Below are 27,996 nucleotides of genomic sequence, written 5' to 3' on the forward strand. Positions count from 1 at the left end.
CTCGAGCTAAACTTTGGCCGACCTAAGATCTCCAACACGAGCCTCCAACCATAGTTCATGAGTAGAGGTGATTTGGCAGAGCTGTTTAAAGCTGACCTGACGAGATTTACACATATGTACCTTTCTAGTCCCATCTCGGAAACCAACCTGAGGAATCGGGGGCAACTAATGGGGACCAAAACGACTACCCAGTCACCGTCACAGGGTGAAATGTGACAGAGGATAATCATGCAATCACACCCGTTAAGGATGGTTCTAGACCCTGCCTTGCCCATTCACAAGTTGACACCTATGTAAGGGCACCGGGGTAATCTCACACTTAATGCCCGACTATAAATAGCCTTCAAAGGCTCAAAGGTAGGGGTTTAGATCCCAAAATTTATTATTTATAATAGTTATTTCCTTATATGTTACTGGTCAATGACTTAAGCATCAGAGGGCCTTCCTGGAATACTCACTCCGGGTTGATCGTCTGACCGTTCGCTACTGTGTGCAGGTCCAAATCAACTCTTGTGAATCCACATCAGCAGATCTCCAAATTTTGGCCGCAAAAATGGTCCCTAGCATATCCTTTTAATTTAAGGTAAGAGTTAAGACCATGAGAAGCTAAGACCATGGTTGGCAACTATGATTTTTTTCCCATGGAAATTTTGCGTACCTTGAGAGAGAGATCAGGAGACTGGGAGAGGTAGATAATGACTATGCGCAGGGGCGGAGCGAGGAATTTACACTTGGGTGGGGGTGGACTAATTTACACTTGCCTGCATTGGTCAATGTGGGCATGGCCCCCTTCATGATATATGTGCCTCCGCCCCTAACTGTGCGGCGTCGGAGGGGCCAGGCTGACGCAATGCAGGCCCACATAGGTCATTCCTAATAAAACTAGGACTTTAAGTTAGTAGTAAAGAAGTTTGATGTGTTTGGGTGAGTTAGAAATAGCATGTGGTTAATCAGAGTTTGGTAGTAGAAAATCAAACCTTCTTATCTTTAGTTTATTAATTAATATTTTTTTCTGTTCTAGAAAGTAGAGTTAGAGAATGATTTTTATCTAGAGTTTGGAAAGGAAAATGTTTTAGAAAAGTGATTTGAGTCCTACTAGATTTTTAAGAAGGCAGCAAGTGCCAAAACGATAATATACCACAAAAGGTTAATCGAACCCTCAGTAAGGTCATGTAATGGGCCCAGAACAGTAGATTTTGGGAGCTACCAATTTGGTAGGTCAGACGAGAGTTACTAAACAGGTGCCACACTCAAATTTTCCTAATCTTCTTATTTCCAGACTAATGTCGGAAAAAAGTATTTAATCTTTATTCCCGTTGGTAATTATATTTCCCACACTGGTTACCGTAAAATAAAAATAAAAAAATAAACCCAAAACAAAATTGAAGAAAAAACGTGGCTTTGGTTTTATGTCGGCTGGGGCGAAATCAAGGGTTTGTTCTCTGCTTCGAGTTTATTCTCGCGCGCTCTCTCTCCGAAATCCTACAATTTCATCTGTAAAAGTCTTCGATTTTCATCGTTGTTTCCTTAATCAATCGAAGGTATTGAATTTTAGGGCGAAATTTGCAATTTTTAGGTGTCCTTTTTGTGGTCTTATGGTTTTTGAATTCTGAGAATCCTTAGATTTTGCTTTGTTCGAGCTTTCGGTGTGAAAACCCTAATTTTGTTGCTGGGATTGTAGATCCGTTCGACTCGTTAGGATTTTGTTTTTTTGGATTTGGTTTTAGATCTGGATTTTCTGGTACGGATGGAAAGGAGATTTTGGTAATATGGGAAGAATTTGCGGCATCGATTAGATCGAATTTTGCAGGTATTCAGTTTTGCGAGAAAGAAATCGGTTAATTGTTTTGAATTTTCATGGATTCGGCTTGGATCGGATTCTAGGTGGTGGTAGAGGGAGATCTTAGGCTTTAGGGTTAGGGTTTTCTTCTGTATTAGATGGCAACTCCTCCATTTCAGGTGGAGGATCAGACGGACGAGGACTTTTTCGATAAGCTCGTTGATGATGATTTTGGAATTGCAGAATCTAGTAAGGTTTTAATGGAAGGTGTTGAATCTGACGAGGCAAAAGCTTTTGCAAATCTGAGCCTGGGGGATGAGCATACGGTCGTGGAAGATTCTGGTAACAGGGGGTTTGATTCTGAAAGTGTGATCTTGCCATCAATGGAGGCACAAGAGAAGGACATTTTGGTTGAGGAAGAGAGCATTTCTTTAGTATCTGATAATTCGTTAGCTTTTGATCCATCTAATGATGCCATGAATACTACGGATTTAGCCTCAGATTCCACGACAAGCAACAGCAGTGGATCTAGTGGGGGTACGAACGTTAAGGAGGTGCAATGGAGTGCATTCAATGCAGATTCAGCCCGACATGACGAAAGAGGATTTGGGTCATATTCAGACTTCTTCACCGAGTTGGAGGACAGGTCATTGGATCAATTCCCGAAGGCTGAGTCTAACCCTAATCATGCTAGTATTGTAAGAAATCAAGTAGCTGATTTGGCGACGTCTTTCAATTCCTCGGAAAATCAAGATAGTCATGCTAGTGGAGCATTCGGGGAAAAGACTACAGATGGGCAGGATTTGAATAGCAGTCAGTATTGGGAAAATCTCTATCCAGGGTGGAAGTATGATCAAAATTCTGGGCAATGGTATCAATTGGATGGCTTTGGTGTAACAGAAAATACCCAAGAGGCCTTTCAAGATAAGGCACAGTCATCTGGTGAGGATGTTATTTCGAGCCAGAGGTCGGAGATTTCTTATCTGCAGCAAACTACCCAGTCACTTGTGGGAACCGTAGCTGATAATTGCACTACTGGTAGTGTGTCTAACTGGAACCAGGCTTCCCAAGGGAGCACTGAGTACCCATCAAATATGGTGTTTGATCCTCAGTACCCTGGTTGGTACTATGACACAATTGCCCAAGAATGGCGCTCGTTGGAATCTTATACTCAGACCACTCAAACGGGAAGTACAGCTCTTGACAAGCAAACTCAAAACGAAAATTCTTATTCGGCTGGTTTCTTTTCGGACAAAGATCATAGTCTATACAGCGAGTTCTCTCAGCATAATTTGCAAGGCCAAGGTGGGGGTTGGACTGGGTCCGCAGATAACTATACTCCGCAGAATATGTGGGAACCCGAGCCGGTCACTCAGAGTGGGGTTGTAGCTGCCTTCACAGGGAACCAGCAGATGGGGAACATGTATGCTTCATCAGAGCATGTAAATAGCTACATAGACCAACAGGGTTTCAAGGCCATGGATAATGTTTCTTTGTATGGGAATGCAAATCATAACTATCACAACAAGAATGCTGGGACTGGATTCCAAAGCTTTGCTTCTACAGCGAATTTGTATCAGTTTAACCCGACACAGGTTGAACAGAGCCAACAGACACATTTCTCCCATGATTACCATAGCAATCAGAAACCAATAAACTATTCCCAGCAGCCATTTCAGACTGGAAATGCTTCTTATAATCAGTTTTCTTATGCTTCTACTGAAGGGAGGTCATCGGCAGGTCATCCTCCGCATGCTTTGGTTACATTTGGATTTGGTGGAAAACTTGTAGTCATGAAAGATAACAGTTCATTTGGCACAAGCTCGGCTTATGGAAGCCAGGTGAGTCTCCAAGCCCATTTAACTCCAATTTCCTTATTGATATGATTTTTTTTAATTGTCTTAGATGTTGTGAACTTGTTACAGTTTGTGATAGTAAACTTTTTGATGATGCTATTGCTTCCACGATATGGTCTCAACAATCTGTCATTTATTTGAAGGACCCTGTCGGACGCTCAGTTTCAATTCTCAACTTGATGGAAGTTGTCACTGACAAAACTGATGCTGCAAATAATGGCTGTGGTGCTTTCAGTTACTTCCATGCTTTGTGCCAGCAAGCCTTTTCTGGACCACTTGTCGGTGGGAATGTTGCAACTAAAGAATTAAATAAATGGATTGATGAGAGGATTGCAAGCTGTGGATCTACAAACATGGATTTCAGAAAGGCAGAACAATTGAGGTTGCTTTTTTCTTTGTTGAAAATATCTTATGAGCATTATGGAAAACTTCGATCGCCTTTTGCTGTTAACCCAACATTACAGGTAAAATGCAACATATTTTCTCCGTTGATATATCTTGTTTTCATTTCAGATCTGTATATATCTTCCTATTCTCTGTAATATACTTAAACATGCTGGAGCTTAATGTTTTCATAAAATAGAGGCTTTTGGAAGCGCCCATTATTTTATTTTGTTGTTAGCCTCAGCTGATTATTTTATTTCCTGCTCTTCTTGGCTTTTGCCAATGGCTCGATACATCTTTTACCTAACTATTGTTTATTTGTTAGAAGTGCTCATGCAATTTCCCTTGATTTGGATTATCATCGATCGTTTTAGATTATTGGGTGCGAGCATAATTTAGTGTTCTTTTTTAAATTTGATAGTTCGGTCTCATCATGATTTCATTTTGTTAGATATATCGTCTTAGTCTGAGGGTATAATGGTCATTTCACCAGTATAACCCTAACCTTGTATTGTCATGTATATATGTATATATCATATTGGTGAGAGGTGAGTTACCTCTCTCATTCTCTTCCTCATTCTCAATCTTTCTCTCATTTTGTATTCAACCTCTACTTCAACATGGTATCAGAGCCCTAGGGTTACTGTTCCCTCAAAAAAAAAAAAAAAAACACAACAAAAAAAAAGAAAGAAGGGAAAAACCCTAGGGAGTCGATGTGGCTCCCCCCTCTTGGTTTCCTCATCCCTTCCTCTCTCGATCAACAACAGCACCCCCTCCCCTCGGGTGGTTTCCTCCTCTTATGCCACCGCCCCACTTACCCTCCTTTTGTTTTTTTCTTTGGCTTTGATTCAGGGGGAGGCCGTGGACGTGGGTCTCGCCCTTCCCACCCTCTTGCTTCCGTTGCTACCTCTGATAGTTCTGCCCCTGCTACATCGACCTCTACTGACTCATTGGTTGTCAATGGTGCTGAATACGAGGAACTCGTACGCCTACGTGACAAAGGCAAGCAGTCCACTGCCACATTTGCCCAACCAGGTAGATCGTCCTGTTTTCTTTCTGGTTCTGCTTCTGGATCATGGCCCATTGATTTAGGGGCATCTCATCACATGATTGGTAATTTTAATTTTCTTTCGTCTTTCTAGTTAGATCCCTCTAGGACCCCCCATATTGTTACATTAGCAGATGGACCTACAATTCTTGTCTCCGGTGTGGTATCCATCTATAGTGGCCTTTATTTATCTTCGGTTCTTTGTGTTCCTTCATTTCCTGTTAGTTTGTTATCTGTGAGTCAATTGACAAAATCTCCAAACTGTCCCGTTTCTTTCTTTCCTTCTTACTGTACCTTTCAGGATCTGAAGACTGGGACGATGATTGGTTTGGGCCGTGAGATTGATGGCTTGTACTATCTTGATCCGACCCGTGCTGGTGTTGCGCTTCAGACCTCTGTTGGTAGCTATCGGTGGCACTATCGTTTGGGTCATTCTCCTGCAGAGAAGCTTAGAAAATCACCCTTTGTGTCTAGTTCCGTTGAGTCGTTTTCTTGTGAGTCTTGTGAGTTGGGAAAACCCCATCGAATGTCCTTCCCTTTGCGTGGTATTCATCTTGTGTCGCGTCCTTTTGAACTTATTCCTTCAGATATATGGGGTCCTTCACGTACTATCTCTTTATATGGTTTTAGGTATTTTGTTATATTTGTTGATGACTATTCACGCGCTACATGGTTGTTTTTGCTCAAAGATTTGTCTGAAGTCTTTAATGCATTTCGTACCTTTTATTTTGAAATTGGTAATCAATTTAAATGCTCTATTTCTTGTTTGCGTACTGATAATGCCAAAGAATATTTCTATAACTGTAATGGTTTTAATCAATTTCTTGATTCTCATAGCATCATACATCAATCTTCCTGTGCATATACTTCGCAGCAAAATGGGGTTGCTGAGAGGAAAATACGGTATTTATTAGATATGACTCGTACCATCACGTTCCAGATGCACGTACCCAAGGTATATTGGGGTGATGCAACTCTCACTGCTTGCTTCTTAGGGAATCGTCTCTCTTCTTCTGTCCTGTCTTACCAGACAACATACTCTATCTTATATCCATTAGGTGATTAATTTGCCCTCGTGTCTTTGCATGTACTTGTTTTATTCACAAATTAGCTCCTGGACTTGACAAACGGGATCCTTGAGTGGAGAAATGTATCTTTTTGGGTTACTCTCGTACTTAAAAAAGATATTAGTGTTATAGTCCTAGGCTGCGGAAAACCTTTATTTCTACAGATGTCACTTTCTTCGAGGATACTCCTTATTTTTCTAATCCTGATTCCACTCTAGTTGAGATGTTCTGTCTGCTACTTCTGCCGCAGTCGAGTCCTCTGGAGACTCCTCGAGCGACCCCTCCAGCGACGACTACTACAGAGACTCCAGCGGGCACTCCTACCTCTAAGCTGAAAGTTTACACTCGTGGATCACGCCAGATTGTTCTTCCCTATGCCGAGACATCATCTTTGCCCGCCGATCCTCTTCCTCAATCGGATGATTCTCAATCAGATACTTCTCCTGTATCTGATTCTCCTACTGCTTCCCGCACCCACTCTCGCACTACTGCACACCCTGTTTTACAGTTTGTTTCTTATGAGCATCTCTCACTTTCGTTTCGATCATTTGTTTCTAGTGTGTCTTCTATTTCTGTGCCTAAGATATTTTCAGATGCTCTTGCTCATCCTGGTTGGCGGGCTGCCATGGATGCCGAGATCGCCGCCCTTCATTCTAATAACACGTGGCAACTTGTTTCTCTTCCATCCGGAGGACATTCGGTTGGGTGTCGATGGGTCTTTACTATTAAGTACCTGTCTGATGAGACCATTGAATGTCTCAAAGCGCTCCTTGTGGCCAAAGGATATACTCAGACATTTTGGGTGGATTATCAGGAGGCATTCTCACATGTGGCCAAGATACCTTCCGCCCGTGTTCTAATCTCCATATCTGTTAACCGTGGCTGGCCACTCTATCATCTGGATGTTAATAATGTCTTCCTTCACGACGATCTTACCAAGGAGGTATGTATGGAGCAACCTCCTCAGTTTGTCATCTTCGGAAAGCAATTTATGGGCTGAAACAATCTCCGAGGGCATGATTTGGAAGGTTCAGTGATGCAGTCTTACGATTTGGCATGAAGTAGTGTGCTGTTGATCACTCTGTTTTTAGCTACCAGTCCACTGCTGGATATATTTTCCTGATAGTATACGTGGATGGTATTGTGATAACGGGAAATGACAAAAGCGACATACAGAGATTAAAGACTTTCCTCCAGGAAGAGTTTTCCACTAAAGACTTGGGTCCTCTCAGATACTTCCTTGGAGTCGAGGTAGCACACCCTCGTTATGGACTGTCTTTGTCACAGAGAAAGTATACATTGTATATATTAGAGGAGACAGGTTCTACGGGGATAAAACCAGCCTCTACGCCTATGGATGCGAATGTAAAACTCCTTCCAAATCAAGGAGACCTGTTAGATGATCCTGGTTGATACAGGAGGTTGGTTGGAAAGTTGATTTATTTGACAGACACTCGTGGTGATATCTCATTTGATGTAGGAGTGGTTAGTCGAGAAAAATGGAAGCATGTCAGGTACTTGAAGGGTACACCAGGGAAAGGCTTGTGTTTCAAGAAAAATGGTCATGAGAGAGTAGAGGTGTTTATTGATGCAGATTAGGTATGGTTTCCGAGGTTCACAACTGGATACTGGGGCTGCAACAGGGTCGGGTTTTTCAAAACCCTAGCCCAACCGTGGATCCCATTATCTCGGCCCTGACCTGCCCTGACCCTGAGTCAGGGTTGAAAAACCTCAACCCATGGCCCGCCATACATGGCTCAGTGCCCGCCCCCGCCCTGATTGGCCCTGATTGGCCTGGGCCGGGTCCGGCCGGCCCTAATTGACCCTAGTTCAAATACCTGTTAACAGTGCCAAAAATAAAGTAACCACTTATCATATAGAACAAAATGATCAATAAACAGAGAAAGGGAACAAAATAAGACAATATGAATTCAACAACATGTCGGGCAACAGAGACAATTAATAATAATAATAATCTAAAGAAACACCAATCCAAGATAATAGAAAACATTAGCAAAAGAAACATGCATAGATGGTTCAATTCTATAATAGAAAACTTAGAGTCGGGCCGGGTCAGGGTACCTGAGGCATTAACCCGGAACCCGACCCGACCTGAGTCAGGGTCTAAAAAAATGAACCCTGACCCGCCCTCAGGGTTGGAAAATCCAGCCCTGACCCTGTTTGGGCTCAGGGTGGGTCAGGGCTGACAGGGCCAAACTTGCACCCCTACTAGATACTATACCTTTGTTGGAGGTGATATGCTGTCTTGGAGAAGTAAGAAGTAAGAAGGAAGATATTGTATCTAAATCTAGTGCGGAAGCAGAATACAGAGCTATGTCTTATACGAGTGGAGAACTGATTTGGTTATGCTCCTTCCTATCAGAGATTGGTCTTTCATCTTTAGGTCCAGCATAGTTGTATTGTGATAACAAACATGCAATTCATATCGCTACCAACCCAGTTTTCCATGAGCGAACCAAACATATCGAAGTGGACTGGCACTTCATTCGTCAGAGAATTCAAACAGGTGAAATATACACCATGTTTACTCGATCAACAGACCAGCTTGCAGATGTATTCACCAAACCATTAGGGCCTGCTAAGTTAAAGGATGCTTGTAACAAGGTAGGAATGTATGATATATACATTCTAGCTTGAGGGGGAGTGTCAGACATATTTACTCTTATTAAGGGTATAATTGTCATTGTAATATATATATCATGGGATTTGCTAGCGTCCATCGCAGAAGGCATTTTGCGGATGGGCTGTTGCATGTGAGAGCAGCCACCTCATGAATGAAGACAAAATCTGCTGAAAAGTGAGCCTCTGTGGCTACTCTCACATGCAACAGCCCATCCACAAAATGCCTTCTGCAATGGACGCTAGCAAATCCCATATATATATATATATATATATATATATATATATATATATAGAGGAAAAGGATTGTACACTCGAGCGTACCAAGCTTATGGTACGCTCGAGTGCCCAATCACATGGGTCCCACATTTTTTTGTGGTGATCCAAAGCATTCATTTGCAAGGCCCTATCATAAATAGGGTGTGTACCAAAAATCAGCTCCATTGAATCATCCTAACCCTTCCAAAAGTGGAGGGCAAAAATGGGCAGATTTGTGGACACACATTGTCTGTCCATTTTGACCTCCACAAATGGATGGGTTAGTATGATCATATGGAACTGATTTTTGGTACACACCCCATCTATGTAAGGGCCTTTCAAATGAATGCTTTGGATCATCCTAACAAAGTGGGCCCACATGTGATTGGGCACTCGAGCGTACCATAAGCTTGGTACGCTTGAGCGTACAATCCTTTTCCTCATATATATATATATTTATATATATATATATATATATATATATATAGAGAGAGAGAGAGAGAGAGAGAGAGAGAGAGAGAGAGAGAGAGAGAGAGAGAAAACGGTTCCTACACATGTGTAGAGAGTTCTCTACACACTAGCTTAAAATACAATGGGGGCCCACATTGTTTGGGTGATCCAAGCCATCCATTTTAAAGGCCCTCACATAGATAGGGTGTCTACAAAAAATCAGATCCATAGGATCATCCCAACCCTACGATTTGTGGAGGTAAAATGGATGTCTTTAAACCTTCACAAATTAGTCCATTTTTTGCCTCCACAGTTCGAATGGTTAGGATGATCCTATGGATCTGATTTTTTGTGGACACCCTATCTATGTGAGGGCCTTAAAAATGAATGGTTTGGATCACCCAAATAATGTGGCCCCGACTGTATTTTAAGCTAGTGTTATCTACACATATGTGTAGGAACCGTTTTCTCATATATATATATAATTTTCATGTGGGAGGGAACTCTCTCTCTCTCTCTCTCTCACGCACTCACAATCAGTTGTCATAATCTTAAACGAACAGCCCTTTAGTGTCGTGATTCACAAACCAAAACTATTGTGGAAGTTTCTGAAATGCCCTTTCCAAGGTTGCTTAAAAGTCATTTAGCTTAACCATTTGTCAAATGAGTGGCTTTGTTAAGGCTAAATCTTGGTAACTTCAATGTATTCATGCAAATGAAACTGAGAGTCGCATTGCTGGTTATGGATGGATAATAATGAGCCATATGAGTAATGTTACTTTTGTCTTTGCGGGGTCCTGGAGTTGATTCCCACACTCGATGTTGAACTTCGTAGATATAATCATATTGTATCTTAATTGTCCGAACCTGATACATACTAGTGGTCTATAGTCTGTGTTTTTTCTTTATGGAGTTTTCGCCAATTCTTAGTTGTGAACATGGATTATATGATTGTCATGGTGATAACTCTATATTTTCTGTGAAGTGATCTTGGTCCATTAAGAGATTTTATATGTTAAGGTCGTAAAGTCGCAGTATTTTTCAAAATGTACAGGGGGGCTTACTTTTTTCGTAAGCCCGGAATTTATCTAGGAACCCGGGTGGGCACCTTAAATTTTATTAATATGTAAAAAGTGTTACAAGAGGGGGACATACCACCTAACCTCCAACCCGGGTGGGAACCTTAAATTTTATTAATACGTAAAAAGTTTTACAAGAGGGGGACATACCACCTAACCTCCAAACTCAAGATAAAACTAGATTTACAACGAATGCTAGGAATTCCCAAAGCATCACATCTAACAGTACCCCTAGATCTAGCCGGTAGATCCTTCCAACATCTAAAACTTTATTACTTTGACTTTCACAATCAGATTGGCCAAAGAGCCTGGCAGTCTGCAACTTGATTTGCTTCTCTGTAAGCATGAGAGATCCACGGCTTCAGCTCCAACATAGGTGAAATCAGCTCCTGCCAATAAAATTTAATGGACCAAGGAGGTTCTTTCTTATCATTGATAAGGTCGATTCACACTTTACTGTCAGATTCCATCCATATATTCACTAAGCCAAAAACTTTGCAATATCTAACACCATCCAACATGCTTCTAGCTTCTGCCTGCACGTTAGTACCAATGATTTAATAATGAGAAAAAGCGAAAACTACTTTTCCATTATGGTTTCTCAGAACTCCTCCGCCACCAGCTGCACCAGGATTACCTTTGTACGCCCCATCTGAATTAAGCTTTAGCTCACCTTTCCTTGGCTTTACCCAAGTCACACTTGAAAAGCCTTTGGGCAGTTTTGCGGCTTAGGAATGATTTTTATTTTGCTAAGAGCCCAAGCTTCCCATTCAGAGCAATTAGATGTAGGCAAGGACTTAGCTAGCGAGTTGCACCAGTCGATGACATCCTTAATGACCATATTAATGGATTTGCTCAAGCCTTCCATCCATCTTCTACATATTTCTCTCCATATTTCGTAGCATATGAGGGGTGGAATGATCGTTAGAGCAAATCCAAACATTAATTTATTTTTTGTCATAGCTAACTCGAATTACTGAAAGAGTCCAGCAGTTTTAGGCTGATTTTGCATAGTAGGGACGTCAAGAAGGGTATATAGATTGGAGGGCTAGGATCATCTCTTTTCTACTCTTCTTTTAGTTTTTCCATTCAAAATAAAACCCTCCGATCTGTAGATAGACTGCACATTATGGAAATCTCTATAGATCGGACAGTGAAGATCATCTTATGGGGATGATTTACAGGGTACAGCCTATTTATGTTGTGGCCGAACAAATGAACGGCTTGGATCATCCTATGTACTGGAATTTATGCCCACACACAATAAAAAATCTCGGTTGAGACTTTGCATCTCAACCTTGACGTCGCAGGTTCAACCCCAGCTTACCTACTCTAAAAAAAATCTCGGTTCATTAATTATTGGATTGGAGGTTGCTTAGTCAGATATGGCCATTGACTTGATCACTTGAGCATGGGTATATCAAAAGAAGAGTGTTCAAAAGTCCTTCGGATCCAATTGTTGAGTTCTATCTGAGTGATACCTATGATATGGAGATAACAATGTGTTAGGCTTGCCAGGAGTTGAAAACCTCCTCTCCGCGTCTGGTGCTGATGCAATTCCATTTTTAAGTAAAACAGGGAGTTGCCTTTTTTTTAAAAGGGCAGCCCAGTGCACGAGGCCCCCGCCATTGCGGGGTCTGGGGAGGGCTAGCTGTATGCAGCCTTACCCCTGCTTTGCAGAGAGGCTGTTTCCGTGACTCGAACCAGTGACCACCAAGTCACAATGGAGCAACCTTTTTTTTTTAATATTGATAAATTTAGAAATTACACTAATATTGAATGAATTACAATGAACATAAACAGTGTTTAAATAGAACACAGGATAAACATAGAAAGAGATAAGAAATTGCACTAATATTGAATGAATTACAATGAACATCAAGAGTGTTTAAATAGAACACTCAAAAGGATAAACATAGAAAGAGATAAGAACGAGGTAATCTAAATCTAATCTAGTTACCTAATCAAGCCTACCTACCTCAATTCTCCACCAAATCAAATATCCTAATTTATTTAGGTTGTCTCATCTAACCTACTTTCCTAATTTTCCACCAAGATGATCCAATGGTGAGATCTTCATACTCTAAGAAATATCATCCATATTTATAATTTCATTAATTTTTTTTTATGATCATAGCTTATTAAGATCCATTCTTGCGCTCGTAGAATTAAATCCTTATTGCTGTTTGACCCATACTTGGAAGTAGCTGGATGTCTGTGAGTGATTTCTGAGCTGGGTTTTAAGGTAAAACATATGGATACTCTCAAATGTGTGTGCGTAAATTCTTCTTCCCACTCTCCCGTTTGTGTCTTGGAGATTTACTTATATTTTTACCAGTCTTTTCTTCATGTATCTTATTCATTCTTTCCAACAGGAAACGAAGAGTCCAGAATCAGATGTTGTTAAGCTTTTTGCCTCTGCTAGAAGGAATGGTGCTCAATTGAGTGAGTATGGTACCTTCAGTCATTGTATGAAGAACTTACCATCTGAAGGGCAGATTCGAGTATGTCATATTTTTGGTGCAAGCTTCTTTCCTGTAAATAAACATGGATTTAAAATAGTAATATATACAACATTTGTTTTAGGCAACTGCCGTTGAGGTACAGAACCTTCTTGTTTCTGGTCGAAGGAAAGAGGCTCTCCAATGTGCACAAGAAGGTCAGTTATGGAGTCCTGCTCTTCTTCTCGCAACACAACTTGGCGAGAAGGTTTGTGCCTCTTTCTTTTGCTTTTTCATGCCAGTCATATCCGTATTTTATTTAGAGGTTTCTATCTATGATTTCTTTGAATTTTTGCTATTGTTTCTGTGAATATTTTTGTAATTTCTTTCTCTCTTAGGGTCCGTTTGGATACGCGGCTTGAGAATCTTGGATTTCTTCAAAGTCGTAGATGGGAGATGAGAGAAGGAGACCAGCCGTCGTTTTCTGATTTCTCACCCTTCTTTCCGTCAGCAAGAGAGTATAAGATCATCCCACTTTTCCAGGTTTTAGAAATCTCAGGATGGAGGAGAGATTTCTAGAACCTGGATTTCTTACTTAAAATCCAAGATTCTAAAGATAGCGAAACAGACAGTCTCCTTCTCTTGTCTCCCATACAGGATTTTGAGGAAATCCAAGATTCTAAAATCCGAGTATACAAACGGCCCTTAATCTTTCTGTTTTTTCTGAATGTTATTGTTAGGTGGATGCATGTGATGGAATAAAAAAGGCTTTTCATGATATTTTACATGAAACTGACTTCTCTTTGTTATTGATTTGCAGTTTTATGTTGACACTGTGAAGCAAATGGCACATTGCCAGTTTGTATCTGGATCACCCCTTCGGACATTATGCCTATTGATTGCAGGGCAACACGAGGATGTGTTCTCTGCAGACAGCTCAGTTGATGTCATAAATACATCACAACAGCCTACACAGGTGATCTACCTACGTGATTTTTTTCTACTCAAACTTGTGATTGGCTGGCAACCCACGTGGAGCCTTAGTTATTTATCAACTTAGAACCTTGAATCATGAAAATTTCAATCTTTCCTTCATAATATTGATACTTCAATGAACTCATATTATGTTTTTTACACTATGTATAGGATTGTCCTAATGGCATGCTGGATGATTGGCAAGAGAATCTGGCCATCATAACTGCAAACAGAACAAAAGATGATGAACTTGTAATTATTAATCTCGGAGATTGTCTATATAAGCACAGAGGGGAGGTCTGTATATCTATTATTTCATTCAATTTTTTTTCCCTAGATGTTTATCCTGAACCATGGGGCAGCGGTCTGACACGAGATTTATCTTGCAGATTACTGCTGCCCACACCTGCTACTTGGTTGCTGAAGCAAACTTTGAGTCATATTCTAACAGTGCGAGACTGTGTCTTGTGGGTGCAGACCACTGGAAATACCCAAGAACATATGCTAGTCCTGATGCTATTCAGGTCACCACTGCTTCCATTTGTCTTTCATATTTTCTGTTTCTCCAAGAAGTTAAGAGATATTGGTTATTGGTATATGCTGGAGTTAGTCTTACCTTATGCTTCTTATTCTTATCGTTTGTGAGTAGTTCTGGCATTCGGGTCAATCCTTGCACCAAAGTGGTTCGAAAGTGAGCACTGCACTCTTGAAGTTCAGTGACATGTTAAGTATATAAAAAAAATATTTATCACCATTTGAACTTTTTGGTCATGTTTTCATGTGCAGGAAGTTTTTTCTTGGAATTAAAGCTTTCTTGGAAAGTTTTTTGATGGATTTTTTCCTGAACTGTTTTCTACCTTTTGGTCCACATTCATCGATTTTCTAGAATTTTAAATTCTATAGTTTGACTTTGGCTGATGTTGGATAGCATTTTCATGAAAATTATCTATTAACCCGAATTGCCGAAATTTGATTGTCTTTGACTAGCATTAGTTGTGTTCTTCCCATTCACCATGGTGTAAAACTGTGTGGTTAATTGGATTTGCATAAAAAGTTCAATAGAAAGTGGCATTCTAACTTTTAACGGGAAAACTTCTTTTAATCTATAGCGTAACGAATGTATTGTGCATGCTACTTCTCTCTATTCACATGTATTCAATCATGGGTAACGTTCTTTCTTCAACACTTTTGGCCACTTGGAATGTTCTTAGAAATGCTTCAGGTGTGTTGGGGTTCCACGCAAAAGCAAATAGTCTCACATCGGTAAAGTGATGGAGATGGGATGGGTTATAAGGGAATGGGCACCCTCCCTCTATCGGCTAGCTTTTAGGGGTGAGTTCTACGCGGTTAAGTTCCCTACAAATGGTATCAGAGCTCAGGGCGTGGTAACCCCGGTTTGCCTTCGAGGGTGGGAATGTCCCTCGGGGAAGATCTCAGAAACGCCGGCATAGTATCTCGTGGTTCCCACGTTGCCGCCGTGTGGACGGGCGAGATTGTCCACGTTGCTTCCGCGTGGAGGGGGAGATTGTTGGGGTTCCACGCAAAAGCAAATAGTCCCACATCAGTAAAGTGATGGAGATGGGGATGGGTTATAAGGGAATGGGCACCCTCTCTCTAACGGCTAGCTTTTAGGGTGAGTTCTACCCGGTTAAGTTCCCTACAAGGTGGTTGACCTGTCAAGAAGGAACCCATTAAAAGAAACGTGAAAAGTTTCAATACAACCGTGGCTGGTTGTTGCAGGAAGGTTGGTGGCACTAGGTAGTGGATCCATGATTTTAGAATGTGGCTGGTTTACAAGATCTTCAGAAGGCTGTAAATGTACTCCGGTGTAGGCCTTATGCTCGACGAAATCCCCAAACGAAACACCACCGTCTTCTCTTCCCACTGCCACATCTCCTCGTTTCATTCTTTGTAGGCTCAGGCTTGGGCTAGTGGTGGTTGGGCATCCAACGCTTGTTTCACGGTTTCGAATGAAACTTGTTTCTCTGGTCCCAGTGGCTTCCTTGAGAACGTGGACGAAGAGGTGGCTGAATTCCCGTTGCGCCAGACGTCAACGGACGAGCGATTGATGGTTTCTTCAGAACGTGAGATAGCGACGAGGCTGGTGCTTCTCATGCTCCCGCTTCTCTGGTTTGTTGTTCTTGCAGAGGCGATGAACGGTCATGTGAAGAGTTTTTCTAAAGAAGAGGGTTTTGTTTTGGGGAAAAGAAGGGCGAGACGTTCGTAAAAAGTGACATTCTAATTTTGTATTAATTGGTGATTTGTAATCTTTCAACCCCGAAAAAAATTATTGCTCCCTGAACTTTCATCAATTATTGCTCTTTCACTCTCAACTTTCATCTTCCAACTTTTCTCCGCCCATTTCTGGTTTCTCATCATATTTGTAGCTTCAACTTTTCTCATCTTATTTGCAATCTTCCAACCCTAAAAAAAACATTGCTGAAACCCACTCTTCTCTATAATGGTTACCTGCAAGGCTAGGCGGAGAAATTAGTGATATTGTCAATTCAATGGAGCCTCTCGAGTTGGGTTTTGTCCAGATTGCTAAAAGCCTTAAACTACGAGGACCGTGACCTTTTGAAGAATGTTGGCAACAATGAATCACAAGAGAGGAGAAAAGCTCTGTTTTTCGGTCTTCTTGGAGTATTCAGCCAAAAACATGGGGTTCCGCCAAGAACATGGGGTTCTAGAGTGTACTCTAACAAGCGGTAAGCTTTTCAAATACCTGTCACAGAGAATGATGTCTCCAGCAGAAAATAGATTTTTAAGCAAGCTTTGTGTGTGTGTGTGTGTGTGAGAGAGAGAGAGAGAGAGAGAGAGAGAGAGAGAGAGCTCTACATGTTACCAGCTTATTAAAGGCTGCAGAAACCACATCGTGCGAGTTTTGTGTTCTCAGTACAGGAAGAAACAAAGCATTTCTTGCTTGCCTTAACCTTCCATTGAGCTGCCAAATTTGGGAGTTTGATTTAATGCCGATTAGCCTTGCATCGACAAGATGATAATCTTTGAGACGTGAAGGAAACGGATTTTGGTCGTGTGATTCCGCCGTGGCTGGCACTGTTCTGGCACTGTTGCAGCTATACTCAAGGCAAAGCTTGCTGCTGAACTATGGCATTTGAGAAGGCTATGTTTTAGCCGCAATTGGAGAAGAGAGCTTTGGCCGCTTGGAGAAGGGATGGAGATAAGACGGGAAATAAATCTGTCCGTTGGAAACCTAAACTCGGAGAAGAGAGCCATGGGAACTTGGAGAAGGGATGAAGATAAGACTGGAACAAAACTCACCGTTGGAATTCTAATCCCGATTAATAGGGACTTTAGTTTCCTCGGAAACCAAAATTTCAGGTCTGAATGGGTGTTCTTCTTCCAATGTTTTTTGCATAAAGTTTATGCTGAGAATTAAAAAAAATCTCTTTAATGAGGTAACTAAACCCTGGAAAACTCATTTTTAAGGAAAAACTTTTCTGAGCAAAAAATAACTACATCCAAACATGCCATTTATATCTGTTACGTCTATTTTTCGCCCTTAGGAGTCTCTTTATGCATTTTTTATTTTTTTTGCACATAAAACTGCTTAAACTATTAAGGGGTTTATTTTCATATTACATGCCTTTTTTATGCTATTAAACAGTCTGTGAACACGTTACATATCGTGAGGACCGTCATGAGGAGAAGCGAAAAGGGAGGAAGTTGTGTGTTTGGGAGAAAAGAGTTTATTATTATTTATTATGTTTTACTTTTTTTTTTTTGTGGGTTTTTTTTTTTTTTTTCGGGGGGGGGGGGGGGGGGGGGGGGGGGCGTGGTTCTGAATGGGTTCCCTCTCTCCCTCTCAGGCCTTGAAAATGCTCAAACAATTCCTTGTCTTAGCACTGGAATATTTTCCTCATTTTGATTCTTTGAAGCCCGGCGACCTTGGTTATGTTATTCTAGTCTTATCATTATGATATCTAATGGTGCCTCCCATCCCTGCTCCCCAAGGAATTTCGAAAATTTAATCTTATAACTTTAATTAGAGGGCAGATCCGTTTGGCACTCCCACTAACAATAGAGTATGGATCTAGACATAGACATGCAACGATCTCAGTAGCTTCAAATATGATACCTCTTGTGATAGTATGTTGATATTTGCCCAAAGAACAACCCATCCAAGAACGATCTCCATGCCTCGAAATATATGGTTGTTTTGTTGTTTCCAAAATCCAAATTGTCTCTACAAAACAAGCAACCCAACTCTTGGAGAACTCATCCACCAAATGCGAAGGTATTGGTGGCATTAACCAATCCATCATGACTTTATCTTCTACTATGATCGTGAGGATCTCAGATATTTTAATTCCCAATGGAAACTCTATCCTCACATTTCTTCAAGTGTACATGTTCTGATCCTGTCATTGATTCTCGAGTGATTGAAGTTGTGGGATTTGATTTCTTCAAAGATGTCTACAAGAAGTTTGCAAGTTTGGTCATGTGCTGCAAAGATGTTTGGAGGGAGATGATTCGAAGGAAAATTCCAACTTCAAGATGGATTCCTGTTTTAGTGGGGCTTGATTTTATCTGCCTGAATGTTTGTTGAGAGAAGAACATCACGCACTTCATCGTGGTGGGAGAACACTTCAGCCACTACAGAGATATTGGCACTCGTGAAAAAAAAAAACAATATCGGTTAAGTACATGAGTGGATATATGGAAATAATGAATCTTTTCCAAATTTTCCAAGCATCCAAACTCCACTCCAAATTGCCAGTCTTTACACTCCTTTACCAATTCCACATGCTCCATGGGAATTATGGATTTATTGTATATAAGCTTTTGAAGATGGAATATTTCTGCCATTGTATGAATCAAATATTTTTGCATGCTCCCAGATTTTCTTTATGGGACTTGCTACAAAGACACCTCTGTCAAGTAGGTCCCTAATAGCCCTCCATATTTTGCCACGTATACAACATCATATTTGTTAGAAGTGTATATGAGCCTAAGGGCCATATGGTCTATGTACTCTTGTTCTTGTTATATAAATACATAAATGAGGGGGAGTAACTCTCTAACTCACAAATTCTCTCTTCATTCTTCTCTTGTAACATGGTATCAGAGCCCTAGGGTTTGGTTCCCTAAGGACCACCATTGTTCTCCTTTCTTCCTCTTCTTCACCTCTCCCACCTCCTTGCTGTCCCTGCCAACTCCCATTCTCTCGCCACCTTCTGCTGCTCGAAAACGACCTCCGCCACCTCCCTTCTCCATGCTGCTTCCATCCCTCTCACTCCCTCGCCCCTTTGCACACGCCGTAAGTCCACTACCGATCTCCTCCTCCACCACCAGACGTCCTCCACCACTCGCCATCCCTCTCCCACCCTAAACCCTATCCTCTCCATCCCTCAATCCCCGGCATAAGCCCACCACCCCTCTCCTCCTCTCTAAGAGTGTCGTAATCCACTACCCTTCCTCCACCACCACATCCGACACCCCCAAACCCCTTTTTCAATCTTCCTCTTGTTTAAACCCTAATTTTTCTACTCTCTTGACTCCTTAAACCTCCTCTCCTAGTCCTACACCCCTTCTCTTCAATGGCCGAAATCATCATAGGTCATTTTTTTATCCATTTCCACGGCTTCGATCTATGTTGATTGTCTCTCTTCTTCTTGCACACTATGTGTTTGCTTAAATGTCTAAGTGAAATGTTGTGCCTCCGATTTCATCTCCTAGCCTCTATTCTCCTCTTGGCTAGTGATTACATGTCTCATTCTACTATGTCTCTGATTTCATCTCGGAGCCGCTGTATCATGATCGGGCCCGTTGCGTGATTCGTCTCCTCTCTTCCTCCACCGTCATTGTGGTTTAGAGTTTTCTCTCATTCTTCATCATGGCTTCTCATGTTAGTTCCACTCATACTATCGGATTGCCTCCTTCATCTTCGACTTCCGTCTCTAGTTATTCATCTTCTGTGGAAGCTGCTTTCCCACAGATGACTTCCGTCCATTTGACGGGTCCATTCCATCCCTTACCGGGGTCCTCCCTTGTGCTCCGTGCTGTATGCGGCTTCATGGGTCTAGTGTCTCTTCTATTGGTACCTCTATCCTTGGCGCGTATATTGGTGGTGACCATTCTGGTCGTGGCGATGGTTGCTTTGCTAGAGATTTAGGTCGTCACGGCCGTGTTCGTGGCCGTAATTCTACAGGCAGACATGTCGCTGGTGGGTGTGGATGCCCTTACTACACTCATTGTCAGACAACAGGGCATACTGTGGCTACGTGTTATACCTTACCTACAGGGCCTCGCCCCCCCACTCTGCTCACATCAGCCTCCTTGGTGCCTCTACATCCTCCTTCGCTGGTTCCGTAGCACATGATGATTGTTTCCTTCTCTCTAGGGTTGACTATGATGAGTTTTGTGACTGCGTGCGCACTGCCGAGCACCTACTCTGCCCCCTGTCCAGTACAATAGTTTGTCGACTTCTCTTCTTACTACCTCCGGCTATTGGAATATTGATTCAGGGGCCTCCAACCATATGACGGGGAACTCTGCCTCCCTTAGTTCTTTTCAGCCCCTTCACTCTAACTCAAATACTGGTACTCTGGCCGAAGGGACCACTGCACCTATATCTGGTATAGGTACTATTTCCCCTCACTCCAGTTTGCCCTTATCCTCGGTACTTTGTGTTCCTCAATCCCTGTTTAATTTACTTTCTGTTAGCCAAATTACAAAGCATCTTTTTTTTTTTAAATGGCCAAATTACAAAGCATCCTTACTGTTCTGTCTCTTTCTTCTCTTATTATGTTTTTCAGGATCTATCGACTAGGACGAAGATTGGTTCTAGTCGAGTGGTGGATGGTCTCTATCGCCTAGATATTCCTTGTTCTGTTGTTTTACATACATCAGTCAATCCTTATCAGTGGCGTTGTCGTCTAGGTCATCCCTCACTACAAAAGCTTCAGCAGTCATCCTTTATTCCCAGTCATGTTTCTTCTTTCCAGTGTGAATCATGAGAACTTGGGACGCACCGTCGTGTGTCCTTTCCATCCCGAGTTCTCAATCGAATCTCCGCTCCTTTTGAGTTAGTGCATTCTAATATATTGGGTCCCTCTCGGACCCCGTCTCTTTCTGGCGATCGATACTTTGTCGTTTTTGTGGATGATTTCTCCTGTATGACCTGGTTATTTCGACTTAAAGACCGATCAGAAGTCTTTAAAGCTTTCCGCACATTTCATACTGAGATCACTACACAATATGATGGTACTCTTAAATATTTTCTCACTGATAATGCTAGGGAGTACTTCTTTGCTGCCTTTCGTGACTTTTTATCCACCCATGGCATTGTCCATCAGTCCTCTTGCGCCTACACCTCTCAGCAAAATGGTGTTGTCGAGATGAAACTGCGATACCGTCTTGCTATGGTCCGCACCCTTCTCTTTCAAATGTGGGTTCCTCAACTCTATTGGAGCGATGCCTTTCTTACATCTTGTTTCTTGGCCAATTGGCTCCTTCTGTTTTAGACAGTACGTCCCGTTTCTTTGTTTTACATCCTCAGGGGGAGCCCTTTCCCGTCACTCCTCAAGTATTTGGTTGTGTTTATTTTGTTCACCTCTGACCAGGCTTTAGATAAGTTGGCTCCTCGGGCAGAGCGGTGTCTTTCTGGGGTACTCTCACACCCAGAAGGGTTATCGCTGTTATAGCCCTCGGCTGCGGAGCCTCTATTTCCGCAAAGGCCACCTTCTTTGAGCCTGTCTCATTCTTTACTGCTCTTGCTGATTGCAGTCTTGTTTTGCCCGATTCTCAGGTTCCTCTCCATCTTCCTATTTTGCATGATTCTGTAGAGTTCTCTCATTCTCCATTGCAAGTGCATTTGGTTCCTCCTACTCCTCGTCCATTGTAGGTGCCTCCTACTCCTCCACCAGCTTCTTCAGCTCCCCTGAAGGTATATCACCAACGTCAGAGGCCCGATCAGATACCACGACTTCTCCCTCCATTTCAGCCTGAGGCATCGTCTTCTCAGCGGGAGATCTCACCTCCTTCCCAGGTATCTCTTCTTTTCTCTCCTACAGTCACTTTAGATTCTCCTATTGCTTCCCGTATGCGTTCCTGTAGCACTGCACATCCGATTTCATCTATTGTACCTTATGATCATCACACCACCTCGTTTTGTAGCTTTGTTTTGTATTTGTCTTCTGTTTCTTTGCTCAGGTTTGTACCCGAGGCTCTTGCTCACCCCGGTTGGTATGCTGCTATAGATGTTGAGATGACCGCTTTTCAGGCCAATCATACTTGGGATTTGGTCCCCCTACCTCATGGTGCTCAGCCAGTTTGCTGCCGTTGGGTATTCGTCATCAAATACTTGCCAGATGGGACCGTTGAGCGCCTTAAGGCTCGCTTAGTTTCCAAGGGGTATACATAGACATATGGCGTTGAGTACACAGAGACTTTCTCCCCAGTTGCCAAAATTTCGTCTTTGAGAGTATTTATCTCCCTCGCTGTCAACCGAGGCTGGCCTTTATGTCAACTTGATGTCAAGAATGCCTTTATCCTTGGTGACCTGACTGAGGAGGTCTTTATGTTGCAACCTCCTGTGCCTGTTGCTTTGGGGGAGATGTCCTCCTCGGTGTGTAGATTTCGAAAATTGTTATATGGGCTCAAACAATCTCCTAGAGCGTGGTTTAGGAGATTCAGTGATGCTATCATGCGATTTAGCATGAATCAATCCTTAGTTGACCACTCTGTTTTTAGTTGCCGTTCTGATGCTGGGCATGACCTCATAGTCTATGTAGATGACATCATTATGTGGATGACATCATTATTATAGGGAGTGACACATCTGGCATATAGAGGCTGAAGGCCTTCCTGCAGATAGAATTTTCCACAAAGGACCTTGGGCGTTAGAGACTGTCTCAGTTGAGCCCGAGGAGATTAAGCTGCCGGATCAATATCATATCACGGAGGTTTGTGCAAGAAGGAGCTCTTTAGCGGAATCAGAGTCAGTTTGATTATTTCCATAAAAAAAGAAAAGAAAGAATAAAAGGAGCTGCAGCGGGAACATTCAACTAGCTACCTGGAAAGAAATCCGGTGAATCTCTTCCACTCATATTCACTCGGTTATTATCGGGCCTTTGTTTTCCCCTACTAGGGCACACAATCCCTGGTCAACGGCAGTGTTTGACTCTGGTCACATTGACAATGATGGTAGGCGCCGCCAACGTTCATCCTGAGCCAGGATCGAACTCTCCATGAGATTCAGAGTTGCATTACTTATAGCAGCCTTGTTCATAGACAAAGTTGATTCGGAATTGCCTTTCATTCCAATGCATAACTTGTATCCATCTTATTTGTTTGTAAACTTTTCTCTTCCTTTTCTTTATCATTATTGCGCATTGATATAAACGGACGGATTTACAGTTGACTCAGGTGTTTACCTTGAACCGGGTGACACCTTATAGCTGAGTAATGCGTAGCTGGAGCACCCTATGCCGGGGCATAGGTAGGCAATATAGGCATCAGGCTCGAATAGCTGCCTTGGGAGAAATGGTATTGTTGGGAAACTTCTGTCCTCCAACCGAACATAACCCTACTTGGGAACACTTGGCGACCTTGGGATGGCTGTTTGTTGCAATCCTAAAGCAAGCGTGGCTTCATATCGTTTTCCTTTCTTCAAAGAGGTGTGTCTCCATGGACTATAAAAACCTTAGCCTCTGATGGCCCCGTGAAGTTCATCTCCAAAATACTACTCTTGTATGTCTCCTCCACAGTCAATGTTGTCAATCTATACATGTTTTAAGGTGAAAGATTTCACTCGATCCGAGACTGTTGCAGTGAACATTTCCATACCCAATAAGCCATAGGAGAAGATTGCACACATGCTAGACAAGAAGATTACAAGGTCTCGAAACAAAATCATTTGTCGGTGCCTTTTTCAATGCTGATTACCTAGTGGTAGTACATGGACGATAAAGGATGAGGCTATGGAGAACTGTCGAACTTTTTAATGAATTTCGGGACAAAAACTATGGCTTCCCTAGCTGGGGGATGATCATGCCTATAAACGGCCTCAAACATGTCTTGGAATTTTCCATTAAAAAAAAATCATGTAATGGATTTTAAGGACCTGTATGGGGAGAAAGAAGAAACGAAAAGGTGGGGATGGGGTTGGAAGGGTTTCTTAGGCCAAAATGTGGTACAGTACTGATGCTAGCATTTAAGTCTTGCGGAAGTCAGCAGGGAGAAAGGTTCTGAATTCCAAAAAACCTGGATGGGTCCCATCATATAAGTCATGGGTTCCTTGATTTTCTCTAAGAGAATAATGGTGGACTAGTGCTCTGAGGAGTACAATTAGTTTCCATTCTTTTAATTGTATAGTTCCTATTTACCACTAAAGCTTTGTATTTAAAATAAAACAATTGCGCAGTTTTGAGACTTTATTAACGGCTCATTCTAGAGGAATGTACCATTTTCTATTGGATGATGGGGTACATTACATATGTGTTAATTTAATTACCATGTCGTACAGACTTTGAATGTATAAAAATTGAAATTCTGCAGCTTACAGCGTGTTCTGTGAGTAATGTTCACTCGGTTTTCACCAGTCTTCTCATCTATTGCCTCAGCTTGAATCCAAAGCTCTTTTGTATCTTACACTAAGTCTCTCTCATTTTCAATTTCTCAATATTCACAGGCATAATTATTTTGCATCTACTTTTAGTATTCACTATAAAATATTTTTTTACTGATTTGGACTATTGATTTTCTTGGCAGAGGACTGAATTCTATGAATATTCAAAGGCAATTGGGAATTCTCAGTTTATCTTACTACCATTTCTACCATATAAGATAATCTATGCTCATATGCTGGCAGAAGTTGGAAAAGTTTCTGATTCTTTGAGGTAACTAGCATTATTCGCATCTCTCTTGACCTTGTCTTTTCTTCAAGGATTTAAATTTCGGTTAATGTTTCCGCTGTATTGTCCGAAACCGAAATTTCGGCCGAAGTTTGGTAAAAAAAAACTAAATTTCATTAATGTGCCGAAATTACCGAAATTTTGGCTATTTTAAAAAAAACTTCAAAAAAAAAAAAAAAAAAAACACATTTTCCAGAAATTTCAGCCGAAGAAATTACCGAAATCTCTGAAATTTTGCCGAAATTTTGGACTCTGGCCGAAATTTCGGATTTTGGTGATTCTAATTTCTGTCCCAACTGACATATACGAAATTTCGGTATTTCGGTCGAAATTTAAAACCTCTGTTTTCTTAACTAGCACTGTAAATTCAGGTACTGTCAAGCAACATTGAGGGCACTGAAAAGCTCTGGCCATGATCCGCAAGTAGAATCATGGAAGTCATTGCTATCATCCCTTGAGGAGCGCATTCGAACCCACCAGCAGGTATCCTCTAAGTTGCCAAATCCAATCTTGGAAACGATTTTCAGTTTGGACTATATGATATCAATTTCCTGTGGATTCTCCATTTTCAGGGTGGATACAGCACAAATTTAGCCCCCGCAAAACTGGTGGGTAAGTTATTCACATCTATTGATAGATCCATTCACCGTATGATGGGTGCCCCGCCACTGCCTACACCATCAACATCACAGAGCAACTTTCCAAGTAATGACCATGACAACTTCTCAATGCCCGCGAAGGTAGCAAATAGCCAGTCAACGATGGCCATGTCATCTTTGATGCCATCAGCATCAATGGAACCCATAAGTGATTGGACGGTTGACGGCAATAGAATGGCAATGCACAGTAGAAGCATTTCAGAGCCAGATTTCGCTAGAACCCCAAAACAGGTGGATATATTTTTCAATAAATAATTCCCACTGTATGGTGTGATTCAAGTCCGTATGAGTGATTGCCGTTCTTTCTTGATTACATAGGGGCCTTTTGGATTCACAGATTTTAGAATCTTGGATTTCCTCAAAATCATGGATGAGAGATGAGAGAAGAAGGTGACCGCCCGTCGTTTTCTGATTTCTTACCCTTCTTTCCGTTTGAGTCAGAGAGTAGGAGATCGTCCCGTGTTTCCAGGTTTTAGAAATCTCAGGATGGGGGAGAGATTCCTAAAACCTAGATTTCTTACTTAAAATCTAGGATAATGGATTGTAAAATCCAAAATTTTACACCGCTTTCAAACTAAAACCTGGATTCTAAAATCCATGTATCCAAACAGTCCCTTAGTCTTCTCATGCTGTCCTCACAAATGCATGTATGTATACAATAATTTTATTTGTAGACCCTATATCCTCTTGTAAAATTGTTGATTATCATTTACTTCACATGGGATCAGATGGATGCGTCAAAGGAAGGTGATGCACGAGGTAAAGCATCCATGGCAGGTGGACCATCTCGCTTTGGTCGCATCGGTTCACAACTCCTCCAGAAGACCATGGGGTGGGTCTCAAGATCTCGGACAGATCACCAGGTAAATAAATGTACAAGTTCCATTTAGACTTAAGTAATCCTATCTTGTAGTCTAGGTTTTTGGTTAATGGGTAGTTTGCTTTAATCTTTCTTATGTTTTCTGCATTCTTTATAGGCGAAATTGGGTGAAACAAACAAATTCTATTACGATGAAAGGCTTAAGAGATGGGTGGAGGAAGGTGCTGAACCTCCAGCTGAAGAACCGGCCTTACCACCCCCTCCGACTGCTGCGTCTCTTCAAAATGGTTCGTTAGATTATAACATGAACAGTGCCTTCAAAAGCCAAAATTTGCCTGCTAATGGAGGCCCGCAAACTCAAAGTCCAAATCCCTTGGAACATAGTTCTGGCATTCCACCAATCCCACCCACCACAAACCAATTCTCTGCTCGTGGCCGAATGGGCTTACGATCGAGGTAAATTCAATTCTCTCTCTCTCTCTCTCTCTCTCTCTCTCTCTCTCTCAACAATTAAATATTCTATTTTATTTAGGATTGAAATCGTGGCTAAATAAATTAATAAACCCATTGCTGACTTTCTTGCAGGTATGTTGACACCTTCAACAAAGGTGGGGGAACTCCAACAAACTTATTCCAGTCACCATCTGTTCCAGCTCCCAAACCTATGGGCGCTGCCAAATTTTTCGTTCCAACCCCCGCAGCCTCGTTTGAGCAAACATTAGACTCAACAGAAAGCATTCAAGAAGAAACAGCTAATGAAGACCCTTCTACATCAATGCAGAAGGATTCACCATTTTCATCAGACCCATCATCATCTTCACCCATGCAAAGGTTTCCAAGCATGAATAACATCACCCCAGTTGGGAACAAGGGAATGGCGGGGTTGCAAAATGGCAATGGCGCCCTTTCCGCTCGTTCTAGGGCAGCCTCATGGAGTGGAAATTACACAGATTTGTTCAATAATAAAACTACAGAAGTAAAACCATCGGGAGAGGTGTTAGGCATGCCACAGGCAACCTTTATGCCCATTGTACCTTCATTAATGCGTCCTAACAACACATCTTTGCCAATGAATTCTGGCAGTTTTGGCGATGACCTTCACGAAGTTGAGCTCTGAGCCCCCGCAGCAAATTGTAAATCTCAGCAACTTCTCCCCCATGATTGGGAAAGGAGTTTTATTTTGGATAGGAAACTTTGTGGGAGTATTGCTCTTTGATGAAATGCATTGCTCTATTCGTTTCCTGTATCTTTAATATCCAGGTGCCTGGGGAGTTGCCCTCCTATGTAAGTGGGCTGCATCCATTTACAAGCCAACAAGAACATATGGGCACACATTGTACAGTTCATTTGTTGATTTATTGGAGACAGTATATATTGTTTTAAAGTGGCTCTTGAAGAAGCTGGGAAGAGCGTAAAGAAAATGATAGAGCATTGCTTTTCCATCGGGAAAGCATATTTTACTGATTGCAAAATAAGATTTTTTTTTCTTGCTTTCCGAGTCTGTTGCTAGCACCGGGAAAGCGAGAGTTTCTGTTTGATCTAACTGATTTCAGGCACTTTAAATCCAGTTGAATTGCTGTTCTTATAGGAATGTGATTGCATTTACTTTTCCCAAATCAGAAGTCGAATTGATTATAGACTAGATTCACCGATCTCATGCAT

At 41.8% G+C, this 27,996-nt stretch overlaps 1 protein-coding gene across 1 annotated transcript; it reads left to right on the forward strand.

The window, feature by feature from the left end:
* Positions 1 to 1,369: 1,369 nt before the first annotated feature.
* Positions 1,370 to 27,870, forward strand: LOC143885006 (protein transport protein SEC16A homolog). The gene is made up of 13 exons (XM_077388941.1): positions 1,370 to 3,621; positions 3,780 to 4,100; positions 12,938 to 13,066; positions 13,149 to 13,271; positions 13,824 to 13,979; positions 14,150 to 14,275; positions 14,368 to 14,502; positions 24,713 to 24,840; positions 25,227 to 25,338; positions 25,428 to 25,745; positions 26,243 to 26,377; positions 26,492 to 26,790; positions 26,920 to 27,870. Exons 1-13 carry the CDS (start codon positions 1,939 to 1,941, stop codon positions 27,449 to 27,451), a joined length of 4,197 nt encoding a protein of 1,398 aa, XP_077245056.1. The 5' UTR covers positions 1,370 to 1,938; the 3' UTR covers positions 27,452 to 27,870.
* Positions 27,871 to 27,996: the final 126 nt, after the last annotated feature.

The sequence above is a fragment of the Tasmannia lanceolata genome, unplaced genomic scaffold, assembly GCF_043159265.1.
Source record: "Tasmannia lanceolata isolate RefF3 unplaced genomic scaffold, GAP_Taslan_0.1 ptg000008l, whole genome shotgun sequence".
NCBI lineage: Eukaryota > Viridiplantae > Streptophyta > Magnoliopsida > Canellales > Winteraceae > Tasmannia > Tasmannia lanceolata.